The 22,853-nt window shown below is 44.8% G+C and overlaps 2 protein-coding genes across 2 annotated transcripts in view; one reads left to right on the plus strand and one right to left on the minus strand.

The window, feature by feature from the left end:
- LOXL1 (lysyl oxidase like 1) lies at window positions 1–19,560 on the plus strand. The gene is made up of 7 exons (XM_039337504.1): window positions 1–2,209; window positions 8,846–8,954; window positions 13,505–13,642; window positions 15,233–15,389; window positions 16,242–16,337; window positions 16,478–16,593; window positions 19,338–19,560. The coding sequence occupies exons 1-7, from the start codon at window positions 1,021–1,023 to the stop codon at window positions 19,342–19,344; spliced, it is 1,812 nt and encodes a 603-aa protein (XP_039193438.1). The 5' UTR covers window positions 1–1,020; the 3' UTR covers window positions 19,345–19,560.
- LOC120305523 overlaps window positions 9,000–22,853 on the minus strand; it is a 27,081-nt gene continuing 13,227 nt past the window's right edge. Inside the window, exon 13 of the transcript XR_005556066.1 lies at window positions 9,000–9,081. The gene's annotated coding sequence lies outside the window, so the exon portion shown is untranslated. The remainder of the gene's footprint in view (window positions 9,082–22,853) is intronic.

Raw genomic sequence — 22,853 nt, forward strand, 5'->3', positions numbered from 1 at the left:
ATGGAGCAGTTTTCCTCCCAGAGTTGTGGGTGCTCCGTTGCTGGAGATTTTCAAGAAAAGATTGGACAACCATTTTTCCTGGATGGTAGGGGGTTGGACTAGAAGACCTTCAAGGTCCCTTACAGCCTTATGATTCTGTTACTCTTTTGTGAATCTTTTTAAAGAGCAAGCTTTTGCAAAACAATCCCTCTAGACTGGAAAGCACGCATGTGCTCATTCCCACGTTCCCAACTAAGAAAAGAAAATAATATTTGCAGGCTGAGATGGAAAATTCATTAAAGATTCTGCGCACATTCCAAGCTCTCCAGCTTAAATCGTTGTGCATGCGATGAACTGTTTTGTTTGACTTGGAGAAGTTGTTCCTGCCCCTCTTCCTTCACCTAGCTCCTAGGAAGCATAAGAAAGCTATCCAGATTGGATAGAGTGTCTCTTTCTTTGCCTGTTTCGGAAATATTCCACCTAATTTTTCTCCCAACTTTTCTTTTCAGACTTGAGGGAGACAGTAACGCTGGAAGGCTAACTGAGGAAAACTGGCTAGTTTTAGGACCCTGTGAGCAGATTGCTTGCCGAGAGTCCTAAAACATCCCCAGCATTTTTGAGAGCTTGTTGCTTATTCATTCAGAGCAGGAGCAAAACCATCCAGCAACTGGGATCCACCAGCCTCCTTTTCAAACAGGCATTGAAGCAATGTAGCAAAACCAAAAAAAAAACCAAAAAAACAAAAAACAACCCACATACAGAAGACCAAAGTCAAGAAAAAGTTTTGAGGTTTTCTCTCTCTCTCTCTCTCTCTCTCCAGAGCCTCATTCTTTGCAGACTTTTCTCCTCCACAACCTCAAGATGAAATTTGCCGAGAACAGCTGGGGCATCTTAGCAGAAGCAAGGAATGGACAGCACTGAGATCGGCTTGCTAAGGGAAGCAGAGAAGGGAAGAAGCGACCCCTGGGCTGTTTCACGGAGGTGTTTCCCTGCTCCAACAAGCATCCACCAAGGTCAAGCCTGTTGATCCTGGCCTCCACCATGACAGCTCACGGCTTCTGGGACTTCTGGGTGTTGATGGTTTCTGGTGCCTTCCTGCTGGTCCGTGGACAATATCCACAGCAGGGCAGTGCGGACAATGGTCACTGGAGGCAGATGATCCAATGGGAGAATAACGGAAGGCTCTACAGTCTCCTGAATTCCGGCTCGGAGTATGTCCCGGCCAGCCACGTAAGAGCCGAGAGCAGCGCCAGAGTGATGTTGGCCGATGCTGCCACCAACCAAGGACAGCGAAGTGCAGGGAACACTCGGAGACAGGCGCCAACTTTACCCATCAGGTCAGGATCTGATACAGTCCGGGGACAGGCTAGGCACCCCTTCGGTTTTGGGCAGGTCCCGGACAACTGGAGAGATGGAAGCACTGGAGACAGTAACTCCAACCCCCATCGTCCATGGTCATCCACTCCTCGTCAGCGGCAGGTGGGTGCTGCGTCCTCTTCCTCTTCATACGTCGCGTTTGGGCAGCTCTACCCACAGGGCTCCTATCCTCAGCCCCCTTATGCCAACCAGTATGAATCCTACGACTCGCAGGTGCCCCGGGCGTATGACGAGAGCTACAATTACTACCGTACCACTGGGACAGGAGCCGGTGCTGTGGCTGCCGCTGCGGCCAGCGCTGGAGTGGTGTACCCTTTTCAACCCAGAGCGAGATACGAAGAGTATGCAGAGGACCAGAATCCCTACCGCGCTCAACCCTACGCCCCTGTCCAGGAGAGACCGTACGTGCCTTCTGCTCAACAGCTCCCATCTCCGGATGGCTTAGACCGACGCTATTCCCACAGCCTCTACCATGACACTGGAACGAGTTTTGACCAAAATGTCCCGGATTCCTATGCATCCACCCAGAACCAGGGCCAAGGAGTCCCTCTTGCAGATAATTTGCATCTAAACCCTGGATCGCCTTCCAGTACCGGTACCGGCTACGGGAATGAGCCCTGGGTACGGCAATATCCTCCCTTTGGGCAGGTTCCTGAAGAGCCCTACGTCCCTGCTCGCAACGTGGAACCCCAGCCCCCTTTCCGGCCCTTAGACCCCCACGGGGTTCCTCGGCCTGAACCCTACCTTCCTATCCGGAATTCTGAAACTCCCCAGTTGATTCCAGATCACCAAGGGGTCAACCAAGGCCGAATGAGTGTGGGCAGCATCTACAGACCAAATCAGAACGGACGTGGTGAGTCTTTGATTGTAGGAAGAGTGCTGGGGATGGGGGGAGGGTCTACTGTGGGGTTTCATAGAGTCCCAAAATTGGGGCAGGTTTGGTTCCTTAAGCTTCCTTTTTTGGTTAAGAGAGCCCAAGTGGGTGCTTTCAATACCAGAGCCATGATGATTATGATCAAGAGAACCATCAGCATCATTTTAGCCATTGTCCATCCCCTGCAGGATGAAGGCCTCCTCCGCTTCCTTCCAAGCATACAGTCCTGGGCTTTCTTTTGCCAACTGGGCCCACAACAGTTCCTGATGTCATTAATCCATCTTGTTTTAGGTCTCTTTCGTGGATCCTTTTGATCAAGAGGGATCCGTTCTGTGACTGCCTTGGTCCACCTGCCATCGGTTCTTCTTGCTATATGACTATCCTGTTTCCATTTCAGTTCTTTTACTCTCTTGATAATCTTGTATAGTTTTGCTTGTTCTCTCTCTTGTGCAGGTCTTTCTGTCTTACCGAGCATGTCTCTTTTCATAGCTCTTTGCGTCACTCGGAGCTTTTGTATCGATTGTGAGGTTCAGATTGTGAGGTCAAGCGAATATACTATCATATCTAGAACAGGAGGGGGTGCCAGACATCAAAACTATCTAAGACAGTGCTCCTTAGAAGATTCATCACAATCTATTAGTGGTTTCTTTCAGGTTCATGTCCACATTAGCCTCTGTGGTTTTTATCTATAACCTCTGTGTGGTCAAGCTATGGTCAACTGTGGCTTTCCAAAGCAAAACAGGAAACCATGGGTTGGAATCCTGCATGATATTGTTGAAGTTTAGTTTATCATCACAGTGGACATCTGAGCTAGTCACAATCATGATAAAGTTGAAGTCCCCCAATAGGATTCCTATAGATATCAATGTCCCCAACATCTGTAATTGCCCCCAAGAGAACACATCTTTTTCTGTGTCCTTATTTAAATCAGTTTTACATGTAATTGTCCCTCCATCTTCTCAGTTGCCATCAGTGCTTTTTTTTCTAAAAAAAAAAAAAGGTGCCGGAACTCACACACATCATACAACCTGCCTTGCCTACCTTACAAGGTTCCATTCAAAAAAGGTGCCGGAACTCCGTTCTGGGCGTCCTATGAGGAAAAAAAGCCCTGGTTGTCATAGTTGAGATTTATAACTGGGCAACCTTCCCATGGCAGACATTTTCCAAAGCCTTTCCAACCCTGTCCAACTTGTAGATGGAGTCCCTGTTAGCCCAACATTTCAGGACTGTTGGAGTAAGTAAGATTGGGTAGATCAAATTCATACTGTGGGCCATGAATGTCCTTCTTTATCTCCTTTCCTCCAGAAACATTCCTTTATGAATTGTGATTCTTGTCGGGGGGAAGACCCTAAACTACAGGTGACGAACATGGGGTGCACAATGGACCCTCAAGTTCTCACACCCCTCGGTCATGTACCAACCTCCTGCTTTGCCCAGTAATGCATTCCCTGCCCATTGTTCTTCAGATGTCTTCTAAATGGATGCTAAACCTATCAAGGGGAAAATCCAACCTAGTCTAAAGAGGAATTTCCTAATAGTGAGAACAATAAACCAGTGGAACAGCTTGCTTCCAGAAGTTGTGGGTACTCCATCATTGGAGGTTTTCAAGAAGAGATTGGACAGCCATTTGTCTGAAATGGGATAGGGTCTTCTGCTTGAGCAGGGGGCTGGACTAGAAAACTTTAAAGGTCCCTTCAAACTTGTATTATGTATTCTATTCAGTGTTTCCCTTCACTCACATTTTCCTTGGATACCTTTCAGATCTGACACCCATTCCCATGAACATCCACACCTTGTCTACCCATCTGATCCACCTCCTAGAATAGAATAGAATAGAATTAGAATTAGAATTAGAATAGCGTAGAGTTAGAATAGAAGAGAAGAGAATTAGAATTAGAATAGAGTTAGAATAGAATAGAATAGAATAGAATAGAATAGAATAGAATAGAATAGAATAGAATAGAATAGAATAGAATAGAAAGGGACCTTGGAGGTCTTCTAGTCCAGCCCCCTGCTCAAGTAGGAGGACCTATACCAGCTCAGACAGGTGATTGTCCAGTCTCTTTTTAAAAACTTCCAGCGATGGAGCACCCATGATTTCCTGGGGGTAAGCTGTTCCACTGTCCTCACTAGCTCTGCTTCCCAGTCACCATGCTTGCCCCTCCCCCCAGTGTTTTTTCCCCTGGATCAATCCACCTTCTCACCAAAATCCATGCTGGCATGGATTTCAATCTGTTCTGAAAGTTTTAAAAAAGTTTTTTTATTATTAATTAAAAAGCTTTTTCTCATCAACCCAGAATACAGTAACATTGTGGTGGAAGACAGGGTTTCAGTATTCTACTGTCCTCTGCTGACAAGGAGAAATATTGCAAGTTTTCTTAATTTGGCTGATTACCCACCAATAATAGTCCCTCTTTGAGAGAGATGGGCAGTTGGGAAACAGGATAGATAGATAGATAGATAGATAGATAGATAGATAGATAGATAGATAGATAGATAGATAGATAGATAGATAGATAGACAGACAGAGAGAGACAAATAGATGGCTGGGTAGGTAGATAGATAGATAGATAGATAGATAGATAGATAGATAGATAGATAGATAGATAGATAGATAGATAGATAGATAGATAGATAGATAGATAGATAATAAAAATAATTAAAAATATAACACAGTGTGAAATCTTTTAAGACAAAAAAGGGCCACATCCAGTTTTTGGCTCTGAGCCCATCTCCTTTTTGGATGAAAACCTGATGTGGTTTTCAGAAAGGATACAATTATGTGCCCCCCCCTCCTTTTAAAGGTTTCCTGGCTCCCACAATGGAGGCTTCTGTCACAAAAAATAAAAATCAGGAAGCTAAACTAAGAAGTGGCTCCGTTTGCAGATTGCCCTGAACTGTGGTTTGCAAATCAACTGTGGTTTGTAGCTCAGTATAAGGTGCAAATGAGGATCCCTGGTTTGTCCCGTTTTTTTGATTCAACCGATCGGAGCAACATCCCGTAGGCTGGTGGTCTGAGACTAAGCGAGGCCTTCGGATAAGCAATCTATCTTTTTAAACCCACCCCCTCCTTCCCACAAGCTCCCCCCCTTCTTCCCCCCCCCCACTGACCAAATGACCAACAGATGCTAACTGCCTCCCTTGGCTCTATCCACATGTCTCTGATTAGATTTATTTCCCTTGCATTCCTGTATATATACCGCAGTCACTTAGCAACTGCTCCACTTAGCATTCCTTCCTCAGTGTCCCACAGGGGACTTTTTTTTCATCCCTGAGTAGGCGTTGGGTGATTACACTTCCTCCTTTCTGCTTTCCACTTACTAAACAGTGGCTTGGTCAATGGGGGGGGAAGAAGGGGGACATTTGTGAGATAACCTGACCTCACAGCAACTTTCCTCCCTTCCTTCTGCACCCCCCCCGTCCCCTCCCCAAAAGAGGCCTTGACCATCTTCACTGGAGGCAGCCTGGAGCAAATTCCTTCTTGTGGGTTATTCATTTCTGCCTCTCCACCTTCCTGAAGGGGAATCTTTCTGATGTAAACAAGTCAGATAAGGTTGCTCAGCACATCCAAGCTGTCTGCTCTGCCTGAGAAGCAGCAGCTTTAAAACGTGCCCAGATGTTCTCAGAGTTAGATTCAGAATAAAGCTGGAAGGGATCTTGGAGGTCTTTTGTCCAACCCCCTGCTCAAGCAGGAGACCCACTATCTATCACTTCTGACCAGGGGTAGGCAACCTTGGCTCTTTTACAACTCGTGGACTTCAACTTCCAGAATTCCTCAGCCAGCATGGGGGAACTATGGCCTCTTTATGACTTGTGGACTTCAACTCTCAGAATTCCTCAGCCAGCATGGGGGAACTATGGCCCCTTGATGACTTGTGGACTTCACCTCCCAGAATTCCTCAGCCAGCATGAGGGAACCATGGCTCCTTTATGACTTGTGGATTTTAACTCCCAGAATTCCTGAGCCAGCATGGCTCAGCTTGGAAACCTCAGCATGGCTGACTCAGAAATTCTGGGAGTTGAAGTCCACGAGTAAAAAAGAGCCAAGGTTGCCTGCCCCTGCTTCAGACAAATGTCTGTCCAGTCTCTTCTTCAAAGCCTCCAGTGACGGAGCACCCACAACTTCTGAAGGGAAGCCTTTCCACTGGTTAATTATTTTTAATTATTTTCACTGTTAGGAAGTTTCTCCTAAATTCCAAGTTGCTTCTCCTCTTGATTAGTTTCCATCCATTATTTCTTGTTTTACTTTCTGCTGCTTTGGAAAATAAGTTGAGCCCCTCCTCTTCTTTGTGGCAGCTTCTCAAATACTGGAAGACTGCTATCACGTCCCCCCTAGTCCTTCTTTCCTGTAGACTTGCCATACCCAATTCTTGCAACCATTCTTGGTATGTTTTAGTCTCCTGGCTTTTAATCGTCTTAGTTGGTCTTCTCTGCATGTTTTCCAAAGTCTCAACATCTTTTTTGTAATGTGAGGAGCAACAAAGATGATTAGGGGTCTGGACGCTAAAACATAGGAAGAATGATTGCAGGAATTGGGGATGTCTATTCTAATAAGGAGAAGGACTAGGGGTGATAGGATAGCCCTCTCCCAATATTTGGGGGGCTGTCACAGAGAAGAGGGAGTTGATTAACTCTCCAAAACACCTAAGAGCAAGACAAGAAATAACGGATGGAAGATTATAAAAGAGAAATCCAACTTAGAACTAAGGAGAAATTCCTGATTATGATGACAATCTATCGGTGGAAGAGCTTGTGGGCACTCCATCACTGGAGATCTTCAAGAAGAGACTAGACAGCCATTTGTCTGAAATGGTATAAGGCTTCCTGCCAGAGCAGAGGGTTGGACTAGAAGACCTCCAAGGTCCCTTCCAATTCTATTGTTCTATGTTCTAAGTTTCAGATCACCTAGTGGTGAGCATTCCTCCATCTAGACCGTGATGGAAGAAGTCTCAGAAAGACGTCTCCCCTTGCATTATTGTTTTATTTTTGGGCAGACAGCTCTACTCAAGCAAACCAAAATTGTTTTTTTTCCCTCCCTCCCTCCCCCCCCCCAACCTTCCTCCCAATCCTCCTTTGACTTCTCTTAAAGTAAGGCTCTGCCCCATGGCTGACATCAGCAGAAATGATCAAGCGAGAGACAGGAAATGAGAGCTAAACTGGTGACGTGATTCCCTCAGTGGAGATCAGTCCGAGAAAACAAGAAGCCATTGTTCTTTTCTTTTCTTTTCTTTTTGCTTGTGGAAAAACAGTTGGGGGGGGGGGAACGGTGCAAGGCGCCTGTCAAAATCCACAGCAGAGGATTTTGGGATCCAGCTTGACTTAATCTCATTTGCATGCTGGCTCAGTTCTCTTTCACCATGAGTCTCTTCGCTCTTCAGACAAATGGGGGGAGGGAGACAGAATAAAGTGGCTTGTCAGCATTTCTTTGCACCTAGCAAAGGCCCCTCTCTTAAGGAGGCAAGAGTCAGCCCTTTGGAGAGGGGGTGAGTTTATGTACTTTGGGGAAGGACGCTTCAAACTACACAGAAGGATACAAAAGTGCAGGATTGGAAGGTTAGAAAGTCTGTGTAGATTCGCTGCATCCAGTTTTGGTCGCCACAATATAGGAAGGACGGTTGCAGGAATTTGGTATATCTAGTTGAACGAAAAGAAGGACTAGGGGTGACATGATAGCAGTCTTCCAGTATTTGGGGGGGCTGCCTCAAAGAAGAGGGGGGGGTCAACTCTTCTCCAAAGCATCTGAAGGCTGGACAAGAAGCGACGGATGGAAACTAATCCAAGAGAGAAGCAACCAGGAACTAAGGAGAAACTTCCTGAGTGTTCAAACAATTAATCAATGGAATAGTTTGCCTCCAGAAGTTGTGAATGCTCCAACTCTGGAAGTTTTTAAGAAGAGACTGGACAACCATTTGTCTGAAATGGTATAGGGTTTCCTGCTTGGGCAGGGGGTTGGACTAGATGACCTCCAAGGCCCCTTCCAACTCTATTATTCTTTTATTCTGTTTAGGGAGAAATTGATGAGAGTCACCATCTTTTTTTTTCTCAGTCTGGTTGCTTCTCTTGAACTATCCAAAGATGTGGTCAAATAAGTCAAACTGACAGCTATAATCAAAACTCCAATTGCTTTCTATGTGTTCCACCTTCTTGTCCTTTTTTTTGTTTTTGTTTTTGTAACCCTATCCTGCAGTCACCCTTTAAAAATCTCTCCAACCTGTTGACTTAACCACTACACCAGCAGTCTCCAAACTCGGCAATTTTAAGACCTGTTAACTTCAACTCCCAGAGTTCCCCAGCAGGGCTAGCTGAAGCATTCTGGGAGCTGAAGTCCACAAGTCTTAAAAGTCGCCACGTTTGAAGACTCCTGCACTAGACCAAGCTGGCTCTCATACAATGCCCAATATATGCAAATATATTGTCTGGTATTTCATTAAAAAAAAAAGATTCCGGTTTAGATTAGCAGGTTAGAGGAACGGCCATAGAATAATGGCCTTCTGTTCAGGAGAACTTAGAAAGTCAGACCAGCAAAAGTCTGTTGGACCTTGACTGAATCCTGGTGTCTTCTCACTGACTGTATGGTTTTCCTCCTACTTTCTCAGCTTTTGCTTGCCTCCCTAGGGCTTCCTGATCTTGTACCTGACCCAAACTATGTCCAAGCGTCCACGTATGTTCAGAGAGCTCACCTCTACTCACTCCGTTGTGCAGCGGAAGAGAAGTGCCTCGCGAGGTAACGCTCTCCATGTTTTATTTCTTTGCTTCATCATTCATACGTCTGTTTGTTCATCTGTTCAACTCAGAGGGCCGAGCAAGACTCAGAAATTCTGGGTGGTATACAGACAAATTAGGAGCAATCTCTACAAGGAAAAAGAAAATCAAATTTGCCACACTAACCAAATAGTTATCATGGATATATTATCTATCATTCTATCAATTCATCCATCATCTACCATTCTACCTATCTTTTATCTATTGTCTATCTAGCTATCATTCCAGATCTTTATCTATCATTCTATTAATTCATCTATCATCAATCATTCTATCTATTTTAGCTATTGTCTATCTATCATTCCAGATCTTTATCTATCATTCTATCAATTCATCCATCATCTACCATTCTACCTCTTTTATGTATTGTCTATCTAGATATCATTCCAGATCTTTATTTATCATTCTATCAATTCATCTATCAACCATTCTATTTTAGCTATTGCCTCTCTATCTATCATTCCAGATCTTTATCTATCATTCTATCAATTCATCCATCATCTACCATTCTACCTATCTTTTATCTATTGTCTATCATTCCAGATCTTTATCTATCATTCTATCAATTCATCTATCATCAACCATTCTACCTATCTTTTATCTATTGCCTATCTATCATTCCAGATATTTAGCTATCATTCTATTCACCTATCATCAACCATTCTACCTATTTTAGCTATTGTCTATCATTCCAGATATTTCTATCATTCTATCTATTCATCTATCAACCATTCTATTTTAGCTATTGTCTCTATCATTCCAGATCTTTATCTCTCATTCTATCTATTCATCTATCATCAATCATTCTACCTATTTTTAGCTGTTGTCTATCTATCATTCCAGATCTTTATCTATCATTCTATCTATTCATCCATCATCTACCATTCTACCTATCTTTTATCTATTGTCTATCTAGCTATCATTCCAGATCTTTATCATTCTATCAATTCATCTATCATCAACCATTCTATCTATTTTAGCTATTGTCTATCTATCTATCATTCCAGATCTTTATCTATCATTCTATCTATTCATCTATCAACCATTCTACCTATTTTTAGCTGTTGTCTATCATTCCAGATCTTTATCTATCATTCTATCTATTCATCCATCATCTACCATTCTACCTATCTTTTACCTACCTTTTATCTATCTATCTATCTATCTATCTATCTATCTATCTATCTATCTATCATCTATCATCTATCTATCTGTCATTCCAGATCTTTATCATTCTAGCTATAATTCTATTGATCTATTTATTTATCTGTCATCTGTCATCTATCATTCCATCTATCCATCATTCTAGCTACAATTCCATTGAGTTATCATTTTACCTACCCTGGAGAAAGTGACTTACGACCGTTTTTCCCACTTACGACCATTTGACCCTTTTTCACACGTAGGACCCATAGCAGCATCCCCGTGGTCACATGATCACAATTCAGACATTTTGGCGACTGACTCACATTTATGACGGGTTGCAGTGTGCCAGGGAGTCACGTGATCCCCTAATGCAAACTTCTGATGGGCAAAATCAACAGGGGAAAGTCAGATTCACTTTACAATCATGTCACTAACGGCAGCGATTCTCTGATCGACTGTGGCGAGAGAAGTCATAAGATGGTGCAAAACTCGCTTAACAAATTTCTCACTTAGCCCCAGAACGTTTGGGCCCTGTTGTGGTCATTAAGTTGAGGACTACCTGCAAAAGAAATCTCCCCGAGTGTGTGGACAGGATTGCAGGCTAGTTTATGAAAGAGAAAAAAAATCAGTGAAAGTCAGAGGTGGCAAGAGTTACTCCTAATTTTAAAGACAGGTGATGGGTGCCAACAGAAGCAAAGAACAATAGAGTTTATTGTCAGAAATACAAAGAAAGCCCTGAATTTGGTAGAAGAAGGGGGGGGGAGCAAACTTCCTGAAAAGAAGCTAAAATAAAGGAGTGGGTAGGAAGAACATGGAGGGCCGAGCTTGGTTGGCAACCCTTAATGTACATGTTGAATGTATTTCCTTGCTTTAAAAAAAAAACAAAAAACAACCTAGAGATTAAGAATTAGAATCGATAGTTTTTTGATTTAAAGCTAAACTATTGCATTTATAAACTGATAAAGTTATAACGCAGGTTTTAATAGTGATAGAAATTTAAAATAGAAATGGAATATTTAAATGTATTATGTTAACTGAGAGGCATAGAGAGGGGATAATGAAATTTATTGAGTTGTGTTGTTTATATATATTTTCACTTTTGAACGTTTGACCACCTAACCATCACGGTGGGTCTTGAATACTTTTTAAGAATGTTAAAAAAACCAATAAAATGTCTTTAAAAAAAAAAACAACCTGGGAATTTATCCAAACCACATCAGACTGGCCTCTACAAATAGATTACCAACCCGCCAGAATGATAATTTATTTAAAAGGGGGGGGAAATGTCCAGCCTGTTCAACGCGGTTAAGCAGGGATTTAATTGAAGGACTGGAAAATCCTCTCGGATGCACCCCGTTTGGGAAGACCCTTAAATGGAGTTTAAGGAGGGAAGGCTGAAAAAAAGAGCTCAAAAAGATACTTGCACTAATCAGAAAAGCTGCATTTTCAGGAAGATAGGGGTGTGGTTTGCACATCGTTTCAAGCAGGAGAGTGCAAACTTGGCAGCTTGAAAACCTGTTGGTCTTCCCATGCTGGCTGAGGGATTCTGGGAGTTGAAGTCCCCAGGTCTTCAAGTGGCCAAGGTTGGACACCCCTGGCTTAAACTTGGACGACTGCCTCTGATGAAACAAGCCATAGTTCATAAAAGTTTCTGCCTTTTAATAAAACATGAGCCGAGGTGGCGCAGCAGTTAGAGTGCAGTACTGCAGGCCACTTTAGCTGACTGTGTTCAGCAGGTCAGCGGTTCAAATCTCACCGGCTCATGGTTGACTCAGCCTTCCATCCTTCCGGGGTAGGTAAAATGAGGACCCAGATTGTTGGGGGCAATGTAAATATATATATACATTGCTTACTGGTGTACACCGTTTAGAGAGTGCTTGCACTTAAAGCGGTATATAAGTCTCATAAATAAATAAAACGTTTCAGGTTGAAAATGGGTGCCAAAGACTCCCGGTTTGTGGCATCCATGGATTAACACAACGTTCATCTTGCAATTTACAATTAGCAAGCCAGAGCTTAATATACACACGCGTGTGTGTGTGCGCGCACACACACACACACACACATCAGTATAAGAAGAATCTATGCCTTAATTAGCAGCTGTAAACCAGTGGTTGCTTTTTTAAAAAAATATCATGGGATTAAACAAGATGACAGCTCCTCAATAGCTACAGGGTCCAGATGGAAAGTTGGCCAGCTCTACAGCCAATCTTCCCCTTTGTTCAGGTGTGAATTGCATTTTTAACTGTGCTTTGCCAAGGGCAGGGGTCCTCAACCTTGGCAACTTTAAGACTTGTGTAATGTGGAATAATGAACAATCACAAGAATGATGTGTCTGCATAATTACTGAAATAGTGCTGTGTTAGTAGTATGTGACTAACCTAAGGCGCATTACACTCGGATACAATGTATGTAGCAAACTCTCCATTGTATACCTGTGAGAGATGAACCTAATGTATTACAATGTGTATTTCAATGTGTATTCCTTTGTTCCTGAGAAAAGAAAGTATAAAACTGAAGTCTGAACTCGCCCTTGGGGTTCAGAATTGCTTGCTTCTATTGCTTCTGAACTTGCGCAATAAATCTGCTAAACCCTCTGGAATTCGTAAGAGTCCTTTCGTTTTCCACAAGATGTGGACTTCAACTCCCAGAATTCCTCAGCCAGCTGAGTAATTCTGGGAATTGAGGTCCACAAGTCTTAAAGTTGCCAAGGTTGAGGACCCCTGTCCTAGGGGGTTCAAAGGCGCTGACCCAGGGACCTCCATTCTCCCTTTGAGCCCCCAAAACATGAACCCTTTCAAGTAGGAAGAGCAGAGACAGAGCAGCTGGCCTAGAGATACCCAAGGAGCTCCAGAACGAAATGGACTTGAGTCTTCTTGATCTATGCCCAATACTGTAACCACAGGCAGTCCTTGACTAATGACCACAACTAAGCCCAAAATTTTTGTCACAAAGCGAGATGTTCATTACGGGAGTTTTGCCCCATTTTGCCACTTTTCTTGTTGTTAAATGAATCGCTGCAGTTGTTAAGTTAGTAGCATGGTTATTTAGTGGATGTGGCTTCCCCCCTTGACTTGGCTTGTCAAAAGGTCGCAAAAGGGGATCTCATGACTCCCCAGGACACTGCGACATCATAAATATGAGTCAGTTGCCAAGAGTCTGAATTTTGATCACGTGACCACGGGGATGCTGCAACAGTTGTACGTGTGAAAAATGGTCCTAAGTTTCAGTGCCGTTATATCTTCGAAGAGTCACTAAATGAATGGCTGTAAGTTAAGGACTGCCTATACTAGACCTCCCAGGCTGATTCAGCTGACCACCAAAGTTATATTCCTGCTGTCATATCTTGGTTTCATCCTCATCCAGCACGGCTTACACTGCGGAAGCGACCGATTACGATGTCCGGGTGCTACTGCGTTTCCCGCAGCGAGTGAAGAACCAGGGCACCGCAGACTTCCTGCCCAACCGAGCCCGTCATACTTGGGAATGGCACAGCTGCCATCAGTAAGTGTCCCTTAACATCAGGAAACCAGGGTGTGAAAATGTGTGGCGTTCTTGTTGAATTCATCCAAAAGTTTTAACCAAGTTTGTTCACCACCTAGCAACTGCATTCCACCCCACCTCCAGCCCTAAAACTGGTTAGCTGCAAGTTGTTTGTTTGGGGATGTTTAGCCTAATGAGTGAACCCTTCCCCAGTCTGCGAGGTTGAGGGTTCAAAGTTTTCTACACATCCAGAAAACATATGATTTTGGGTCAAGCCAAACCAAGAAAGACACATGGTGAGTCTTCCAAACTAAGTTGTTTATTGTTCCACACCTATAGACAGAATCTTGCCAGACTGAGGACTCTCCTATCTGCATCTACAATACACTCTGGGAACTATTAAGGAGGGTCTGCTTTCACCCTCTTTCTCTCACACAAAATATCTGGGCTGAGTTGCTTCTTCCTCCTCTGGAATGCACCATTTCCCTCCTGGGAATCCACCTCCTCACTGCATTCCATCACATCACATCTGGACTTCAACTCCCAGAATTCATCAGACATAGTGTGTGGGCTTCAAAACCCAGAATACCTCAGTTATCATCTGTCAGGCCCAAAACAAAGAAGGACACGTGGCAATTTTTCTCAGCTGAGTTCTCCATTGTTTTACACCTTTAGACAGCATCTTGCCACATTAAAGACTCTACTGCTACAATATACTCTGGGAACTATTAGGGAGGAGCTGTCTTCACTCTCTTTCTCAGACACAAAATATCTGGGCTGAGCTGTCTGTTCCTCTTCTGGAATTCATCCCCTCCTTCCTGGGGATCCATCTCCTCACTATATCCCATCCCATCTTGATACTTGCTATAATTGGTACACTTTCTTTTCTTGTTCATTTGTCCTCTCTGACTAGAGAGTGACCAGTGCTGAGGCTTCATAGTAGAAGCTACAAGACCTCTCCTAAGGAGAACTTCTAGAACAGTGGTGGTGAACCTATGGCACGGGTGCCAGAAGTGGCACTCAGAGCCCTCTCTGTGGGCACACGTGCCGTTGCCCCAGCCTTGCCTACCCCTGTGACCCCCTCTCCAGCAGCCCCCCAAAGGAGAGTCGCCCTTGAGCGTGGCCCACACAGAGCAGTGCAGCCAAGGACATGGCAGCTAGGAAGCATAGACAAGACTCTGTCCTCACACCCCATCATGTGTAGTTGATGCTGTAGGACGCGGGCAGAGGGTGTGGCCGCCATAGCGCTGCTGGGCTGCCTGGGCAATCTGCAGAGGACCCTGGAGGTGGTGAGTGGTCCTGTGGGCAAGCGGGGTGGGGGATGGGGGGCAGAGCGGGGGCAGGGGGTGGAGCGAGGGCAGGGCCAGTTTTTGGGCACTCGGTCTCTAAAAGGTTTGCCATCACTGTTCTAGAATTTTGTCCCAAAACACAGCCTTGCAGCGCAGGTCAAAGATGGAAACCAGGGCTTCAGGAATGAGAAGGACGGTGGGACCACCTTCTGAAAATCATCCATATATTCATATTCAGAACTTGTTATGGGTATCTTCTCATATGGAAACCTTCTTGTAGCTGAACTTGGTTTCTTGTAAACAATTGTTCTCCATTCTCCAGGCATTACCACAGTATGGATGAGTTCAGCCATTATGACTTGCTGGATGCTACCACCGGGAAGAAGGTGGCAGAAGGCCACAAAGCTAGCTTCTGTCTGGAAGACACCACATGTGACTTCGGGAACCTCAAGCGCTATGCCTGCACATCACATACCCAGGTAGGTTTACTTCTCAGTAAATCTCTTCTCAGAAATCTCAGTGAAACTAATGCAAGAGAGATAATATTTTAATAATTGAGACATGGGGAGATGCCTTTTTTTTTTTTTGGCCATTGTTTCTGTCCTCCAAGACCTGTGGAGGTATGCTGTCAATATTATGATGTTACCAGAGAGTCAAGATTGACATTTTGTTGGGGTTTTGAAGAGTCCGTGGGGTTACTTAGAACAGGTGCATTAAGGCTATCTAGGGTTAGGCACATCTCTTTAGGAGTGGGTGTTTAAAATTGTGCTACGTAAAAAGGGCAGTTTGCTGCAAAATCTGAGCAGCCCAGTCTTGGGGGATTTCAGAGGCTGCAAACCTCTCCATTTTTAGCAAAAATGTGTGTGTGTGTGGAGTCTGAAGATCCAGTTAAGCTGATTAGCAGTTGAAATCCTAGTCTTTATCCTTGATGGAAAAGGAGAAGAAGAAAGAGGGGAAGAATGGAGAAGGAAAAGGAGAAGGGAGGAGGAGGAGGAGGAGGAGGAGGAGGAGGAGGAGGAGGAGGAGGAGGAGGAGAAGAAGAAGAAGAAGAAGAAGAAGAAGAAGAAGAAGAAGAAGAAGAAGAAGAAGAAGAAGAAGAAGAAGAAGAAGAAGAAGAAGAAGAAGAAGAAGAAGAAGAGGGAGAAGGAGAAGGAGAAGGAGAAGGAGAAGGAGAAGAAGAAGAAGATCCAATTCTGTGTCGTACCTATTTTCCCATCAGGCATCTTTTCCCAGTCCAACAACTATAATCTTTCAAATGTCATCAAGATTTGTCCACTTAAATTTTAAATTGTCCACTTAAAGGTTCAAGCCATGTTTTTGTTTTCTTTCAGGGTCTGAGTCCAGGTTGTTACGACACTTACAATGCTGACATAGATTGCCAGTGGATTGATATCACAGACGTTCAACCTGGGAATTATATCCTAAAGGTACGCTGGTTGGTTTGTTGGTGGATTGATGGGTTGGGGGGATGGGTGGGGCTGGTGGGTTGGTCGAGGAACTTCTACCTTCTTCCCACTTCTGTATCAAAGAAGTTGATTTGCTTTTTCACCTTCCCTCCACCTTTCAGGTCCAGGTAAATCCCAAATACATCGTGATGGAATCGGACTTCACCAACAACGTGGTAAGGTGCAACGTTCACTACACCGGGCGCTTTGTGGCCACCACAAACTGCAAAATCTCCCAGTAAGTCTCTGGAACAACTTTCTCTTTGGGAGCGCAGAAAGGCTGGAGCCTTATTATTTTGCCGGATGGTCTTGCTCGGAAAGGGCCACCATGACGCTCTTTGAATCCAACGTGTTCTCCACTGTCCTGAGATCAGAACGTGGCCTCATCATCTTAAATCTGATTCAATATCAGTAGAGATGGGACTAGCTTGATCCGAGAATGAACCACCTGTCAAAATGGCTCAGTTGGCCTGAAGTCATCTTCTCCCAGAAGAAAGGCAGATGACCTTCATGAGTGAGGTGGATCCCTTTCCTGACCTTTTCGCTCCCAGCCCTTTATCATTGATCTAACCCATAGTAATCCCAAAGGTGCTTTTTCAGGAGGCCCCTGGACTTTCTTTTTTTTTCTTTGAAGACGTTTTGCTTCTCATCCAAGAAGCTTCTTCACCTTTGACTAGATGGTTAGGGAATGGAAGGATTTTTATTCCTTGCAGACAGCTGGTCTTATAAATCCTTCCATTTCCCCACCATCTAGTCAGGGCTGAAGAAGCTTCTTGGATGAGAAGTGAAACGTCTCCAAGGAAAAACAAGAAAGTCCAGGTGACTCCTGAAAAAAGCACCTTTGGGACAACCAGGAACTGGAGGATGGAGAATCTCCATAGACATCTAATCCATAGGCCTTTCTAATCCATAGGGCTTTCCCCAACCTGGATCACCTCCATTCAACCTGGATGACAATGTCCCCTAATAGCCCTCCCTGTCCCTATAAGCCAGACCTGGCAGGTATTGTAGGTCTAAACATCTGGAAGGGATCCACTTGAAGAAAGCCTTCTCAGAAGACCTATTGTATCCAGCTAGGTCATAAACCATGTTTGTAGGAATGCTATCTTTGGACCATATCATGCTTGTCCATTTATCCTTCAACTCCAACCTTCAATCTTGTTGTTGTTAGTTGCGAAGTCGTGTCCGACCATCGCGACCCCATGGACAACATTCCTCCAGGCCTTCCTGTTCTCTACCATTTTCTGGAGTCCATTTAAGTTCACACCTACTGCTTCAGTGACTCCATCCAGCCACCTCATTCTCTGTCGTCCCCTTCTTCTCTTGCCCTCAATCTTTCCCAGCATCAGGCTCTTCTCCAGTGAGTCCTTCCTTCTCATTCGGTGGCCAAAGTCCTTGAGTTTCAACTTCAGGATTTGGCCTTCTAAAGAGCAGTCGGGGTTGATCTCCTCTAGGACTGACCGGTTGGATCGCTTTGCAGTCCAGGGGACTCGCAGGAGTCTTCTCCAACACCAGAGTTCAAAGGCCTCAACCTTCACTCTATTTGTTCTTAATCCAGATAGCTCAAAATGGAACAGGAATAATCTACCTGAAGATTCCAGTTGTTAAATTGGCAGCAGCAATGACCTGATCCAGCTGGACCGTCTTAATGTTTTTATGTGACATTTGAACGAGCACCCGAGCATCATTAATATGCAAATTCCTTAGCAAATAAAGCACGCAGGGCAATCAAAAGGCAAGTTGCAGCTTCTCTCTTCCTTTAAAACACAGCTCTGCCTTTTACGATCTGTGTAGCCTCCTAGGACAGCCCCAAAGTATTTTTTTTTCATGTTTCTAATCCCGTGCCATGGTCAGCCAGCATAAACAGCAGCAGTCCCCAAAACAAAAAAAAAATGCTTGTTGATCTTGACCAAGGCATGGAGGGACGAAAGAGAGAGGAAGGGTGTGATTCCTCCTACAATTTTATAAGCATATCACTGCTTTAAAAAAAACCAGCTCCATAAAAAAGAGCTTTTTTTGTATTTTGCCGCAGTTGGGTTTTAAAGGGAAAAGCAAGCAAAACTCCCTTAAGAGAGAGGTGATTTCAAGGGCAGAAAAGTACAAATCTTACAAAAAGAAAACAAAGAAGAAACACACGTTTCAGAGAGGCCGCGTTCCTTAGGAAATTCAGCTGCTCGTTGCCCTATCTAGACGAGAGACTTGATCATCCGTTGCCTTTCTAAAACACAACCACAAAAAAAATGGGCATCAGTGGCAAATTCATTCCAGTTCTTCCAGACTTGTCTATAAACAGAGAGCAAACCTCACCCCCTTCTAACACTGATGATGTTACCTAGTTGGGTCATGAAACGTCTGCAGGAAAACCACCAAGCTCAGAGAGCACCAAGGACCCCACAGTCCTCCTCCTCCTCCTCCCTTTCTCCTCCTCCTCTCCGCAAATCCCTCACTCTTCTAACACTGATGGTGTTACCTAGTTGGGTCATGAAACGTCTGCAAGAAAACAACCAACCTCAGAGAGCACTAAGCCATCATATTCCAGTTTTCTTCCAACAATTACTAGACAATACCAAGAAACATACTTTCTGAAACCCTGTCGGCTTTCAGACCTAAGGCAGGACTAGAATTCCCTTTCTCCTGGCGATCGGCCCAAATTCACCCCAGTCGGTTTTCAGGCCTAAGGCGGGACTAGAACTCACCATCTCCTAGTTTCTAGCCTAGACCAAACTGCCTCTCCCTTTCTGGGGGCAAGGATACCCCTAAGCTGCACGAAAACCAGCTTTGTAGAATCTGTGAGCTGTTTGTGGGTATCTCAACCTTCCCCATTCTGGACCCTCCTGGCTAGAAATTCTGGAGTTGCCTTTCCCACCCAGTTGGAGAACTGGAGGTGGTGTTGACGCCCGGCATGATCTGAAAATAATTCTGCCACTTCTGGTTTTGCATCCGATTTAAGATGTCATCACCCTCCTCGTTTCTCCTTCGCAGGTCTTGAGTTCAACCAGGATGGCAACAGCCCTTCCACCTTCCTTAGTTGTCCCCCCGTCTTCCCGCAAAAGCCTCTCGCAAGGTGTGTAGCCCGCTACGAGGGACCGGCCTCACCGCACCTGGCGCCTACGCGGAAACGGGAGCTGTTCCACAGCTTTGTTTTTGAGACTATGTTAAATGAAACGTGTCACTTTAATACTTTTATAAATACTTTTGTTCTGAATTTTGGTTTGCTGTTTTTGGTTTTTGTTTCCCCCCACAAATGCAGAAGGCTGCTGGTTGGCAGGCCTGTCGGGGAGAGGAATCCACCACATAGACATACACGAAGACGCAGGCAGTCCTCGACTTATAACAGTTCATTCAGTGACCGTTCAAAGTTACGACGGCACTGCAAAAAGTGACTTTTAACAGTTTTCCCTGCTTACAAGCAGGGAAAACTGTTAAAAATCACTTTTTGTAGTGCCGTCGTAACTTTGAACGGTCACTGAATGAACCGTTATAAGTCGAGGACTGCCTGCATCTTACAAGCGTTGCAGCCGACCCAGGGTCAAAACTCAGACGCTTGGCAACTGACTCATACTTACGACGGTCACAGCGTCCCAGGGTCACGTGATCTCCTTTTGCATCCTCCTGACAAGCAAAGTCAAGGGGGGGAGCCGAATTCGCTTAACAACCGTGTTATTAACTTAACCACTGCAGTGATTCACTTAACGACTGAGGCAAGGAAGGGGCAAGGACCCTGGGGCATTGAAACTGTCATGAATAGGAATCAGTTGCCAAGCCTCCAGATTCTGATCACGTGACCACGGGGGATGCTGCAACGGTCGTAAGTGTGAAAAACGGTCATCGGGTCACTTTTTTTCAGTGCCGCTGTAACTTGAGACGGTCACTAAACGAACGGTTATACGTCAAGGGCTACCTGCACCTTCACGTACATCGACACTCTGGATTCCTCTCCCCGATGTCGGCAGCGCCAATAGCCACGACTGCTCCAGTTTTCCCTCGCACAGGTAGTACAACTGGCACCACGGTTGGCACCAACCCCTTCCCAGACGGCAGGAAGCCACATCGGGAGTACTGAGCACCGTTTGTTCCCCTGCAAGCGTTTGTTCCCAGTTGCCCTGTAAATCGTGAGCTGGCAGTGCCTGCTATGTGACTCTGGCAGCCTGGTTCCAATTCCCATTGGCGCGTCCTTTTAACCCCGTGCTGCAGCCAAGAAAAAAGGCTCTCAGAAAAACTTATAAGCATCCAGGGCCAGTTCTGGACTTCCAGTTGAGAAGGCATCATGGCAGCGGAGGAAAGGGGAAGGAGGGAGGAAGGGAGGGAGGGAGGGAGAGAGAGAGAGAGAGAGAGAGAGAGAGAGAGAGAGAGAGAGAGAGAGAGAGGAGAGGAAGGAAGGAAGAAGAAGGAGGAAGGAATGAAGGAAGGAAGGAAGGAAGGAAGGAGGAAGGAAGGGGGAGGGAAGGAAGGAAAGGAAGAAAGAAAGAAAGAAAGAAAGAAAGAAAGAAAGAAAGAAAGAAAGAAAGAAAGAAGGAAGGAAGGAAGGAAGGAGGAGGGGGGGAAGGAAGGAAGGAAGGAGGGGAGAGAGAAAGGGAGGGAGGGAAGGAAGGAAGGGGGAGGGAGGGAGGGAAGGAAAGAAAGAAAGAAAGGAAGGAAGGAAGGAAGGAAGGAAGGAAGGGAAGGAAGGAAGGAAGGAAGGAAGGAAGGAAGGAAGGAAGGAAGGAAGGAAAGATGCCAGCTCCATAATTGGGCAGAACCATCCATGCAACCAAGCCAGAACAGTCCAAAGTTGAGCTTTCCAAAACTCTTTAGCCAGGTGGAACAAAAACCTGGTGCTGGGAAGCAGACAGATCCAAAGCATCTGGCTAGAGCATGGAGGAAAGGAGGCCTTGCATAGGGAGTGCATTGCTCACTGGGTGTGGCGGGGATCAACCATGGCTTTCCCACCCAACATGGCTTTCTAGGACAATACAGGAACGGCTGCTCCTTCTCCCCCACCCAGGGCTGAACACAGAAAACCTTGGACCTCATCCCAGCTCCGAAGGAGTTGACTCAGGTAATCCAAGGGATTAGCTGGAAAGAGCCAGCGTGACCAAGCTCTCTCTTGGCAGAAGTGATAGGACAGGGTCTCTTTGCCTACAAGGCCTCCACAAAAAGAATTAAAACTCTACAGCTCTGCTAACTTTCAACGCATTCTGCTCAACTAGGGTAGGTGGGGTTGACTTGGTGTTCATCGAAAGAGGGGTCAGGCTCGGCTCCAACAGGCAGGTAGAACCAACGAATTCTCACTTTGGGAAGGAAAATGTTAATTTTCTTTCCCCCCCCCCCAACTCCAGTCAACCATTTGTTTCCTACAGGAAACCGTCCCACCGATCTGCAATAACCACACCGCTAAAATGAGTTAGGAGAGAAACTCAAGCGGAATGCAAAGAAAAGGGAAGAGTTGGTGACAGCATTGCGAGGTAGTCCAGATGAGATGCACACCCAAATGAACTAGCTCTACTTTATTGTAAAGTTACCTTAACAGAATCTTGCAAATCGGAACGAATATTCCAAATTCCCCCCCCCCTCACCTTTACATCCAAGAAACTAAAAATATTTTCCACACTCTTATTCCTTCTCTGGATCCAGCTGCCTCTTATCCAATCGTTCTCCTCTCTGCAGCTCCTCCCCACCTCGTAAGGTCATTCCCACATCCATTACAGTTGGCTACTTCGTATATGGACATGTCCCAATTGTATTTCAATTTCTGAACGGGGCTGGGAAGTCATTACTACCAATCATCGGTAGAGGGCAATCTTGCCAAGGAAATTAACTTTATTTGCTTAAACTGATAAAAGTGAATATTTGTATCTTAACTTGAGTCTCCCAGCGGCATCTTCGTACTAACCAGATCTTCTCCCCCGCTGTGCCTTTTGAGATTAACCAAGATTATCTCAGGGTGGTAGGCAAACTGAGCCAAATAAAACCCCTTTTTTTTTTAAATTACGAAGGTGGAAAACTTTAAAACAAGCACTAAGCTATTAAAATATGTTGGTTAAAGGTGGTCTTTGGAGCCCCAGAGAGCCAAACCTATAAGTAAACATGAAAAGTAGGGAAAGCTTGAAACCAATTCAAAGTTCAAGGCAACCGGTGACAAACAATATAATGAGCAGAGTTAGACTGCATTCTGCATGGAGAACACAAGATAAACCCCAATCTCTTGAGACCCTTTAGAAGTTTGTTTTAAAAGAAACAGATCGTTCAAGGTTCAATGTGTAATTAAACAGTCTCACTGTCCAATTAATCAACAAAGATAAAACAGAAGGCTTATGTTCCTAAGTTTCCATAATAAACATTGTCCAAGCTCTCTGCTCAAACTTAATATAGCCTACCTCCAATGGGTTTTGTTTTTTTAATGGTTGATCTCATGTGAATTTTTGCAAGTTTGGGGATAGATTAATGGAGTTTAAGGGCTTTCAGTGGCTGGCAGTTATTTTTTTATTTGTGACATTTTTAGACCACCCTTATCCTTCT

Source organism: Crotalus tigris, unplaced genomic scaffold (genome assembly GCF_016545835.1).
Source record: "Crotalus tigris isolate CLP2741 ecotype Arizona unplaced genomic scaffold, ASM1654583v1 scf7180000017683.1919423, whole genome shotgun sequence".
Taxonomy (NCBI): Eukaryota; Metazoa; Chordata; class Lepidosauria; order Squamata; family Viperidae; genus Crotalus; species Crotalus tigris.

What these genes read in the sequence shown, in the direction of transcription:
- LOXL1 (XM_039337504.1), top strand. Translation starts at nt 1,021, where the DNA reads ATGACAGCTCACGGCTTCTGGGACTTCTGGGTGTTGATGGTTTCTGGT. An exon ending in GAATGGCACAGCTGCCATCA is followed by an intron (nt 13,643 to 15,232) that starts GTAAGTGTCCCT and finishes TCCATTCTCCAG; the next exon opens with GCATTACCACAGTATGGATG. An exon ending in CTGGGAATTATATCCTAAAG is followed by an intron (nt 16,338 to 16,477) that starts GTACGCTGGTTG and finishes TCCACCTTTCAG; the next exon opens with GTCCAGGTAAATCCCAAATA.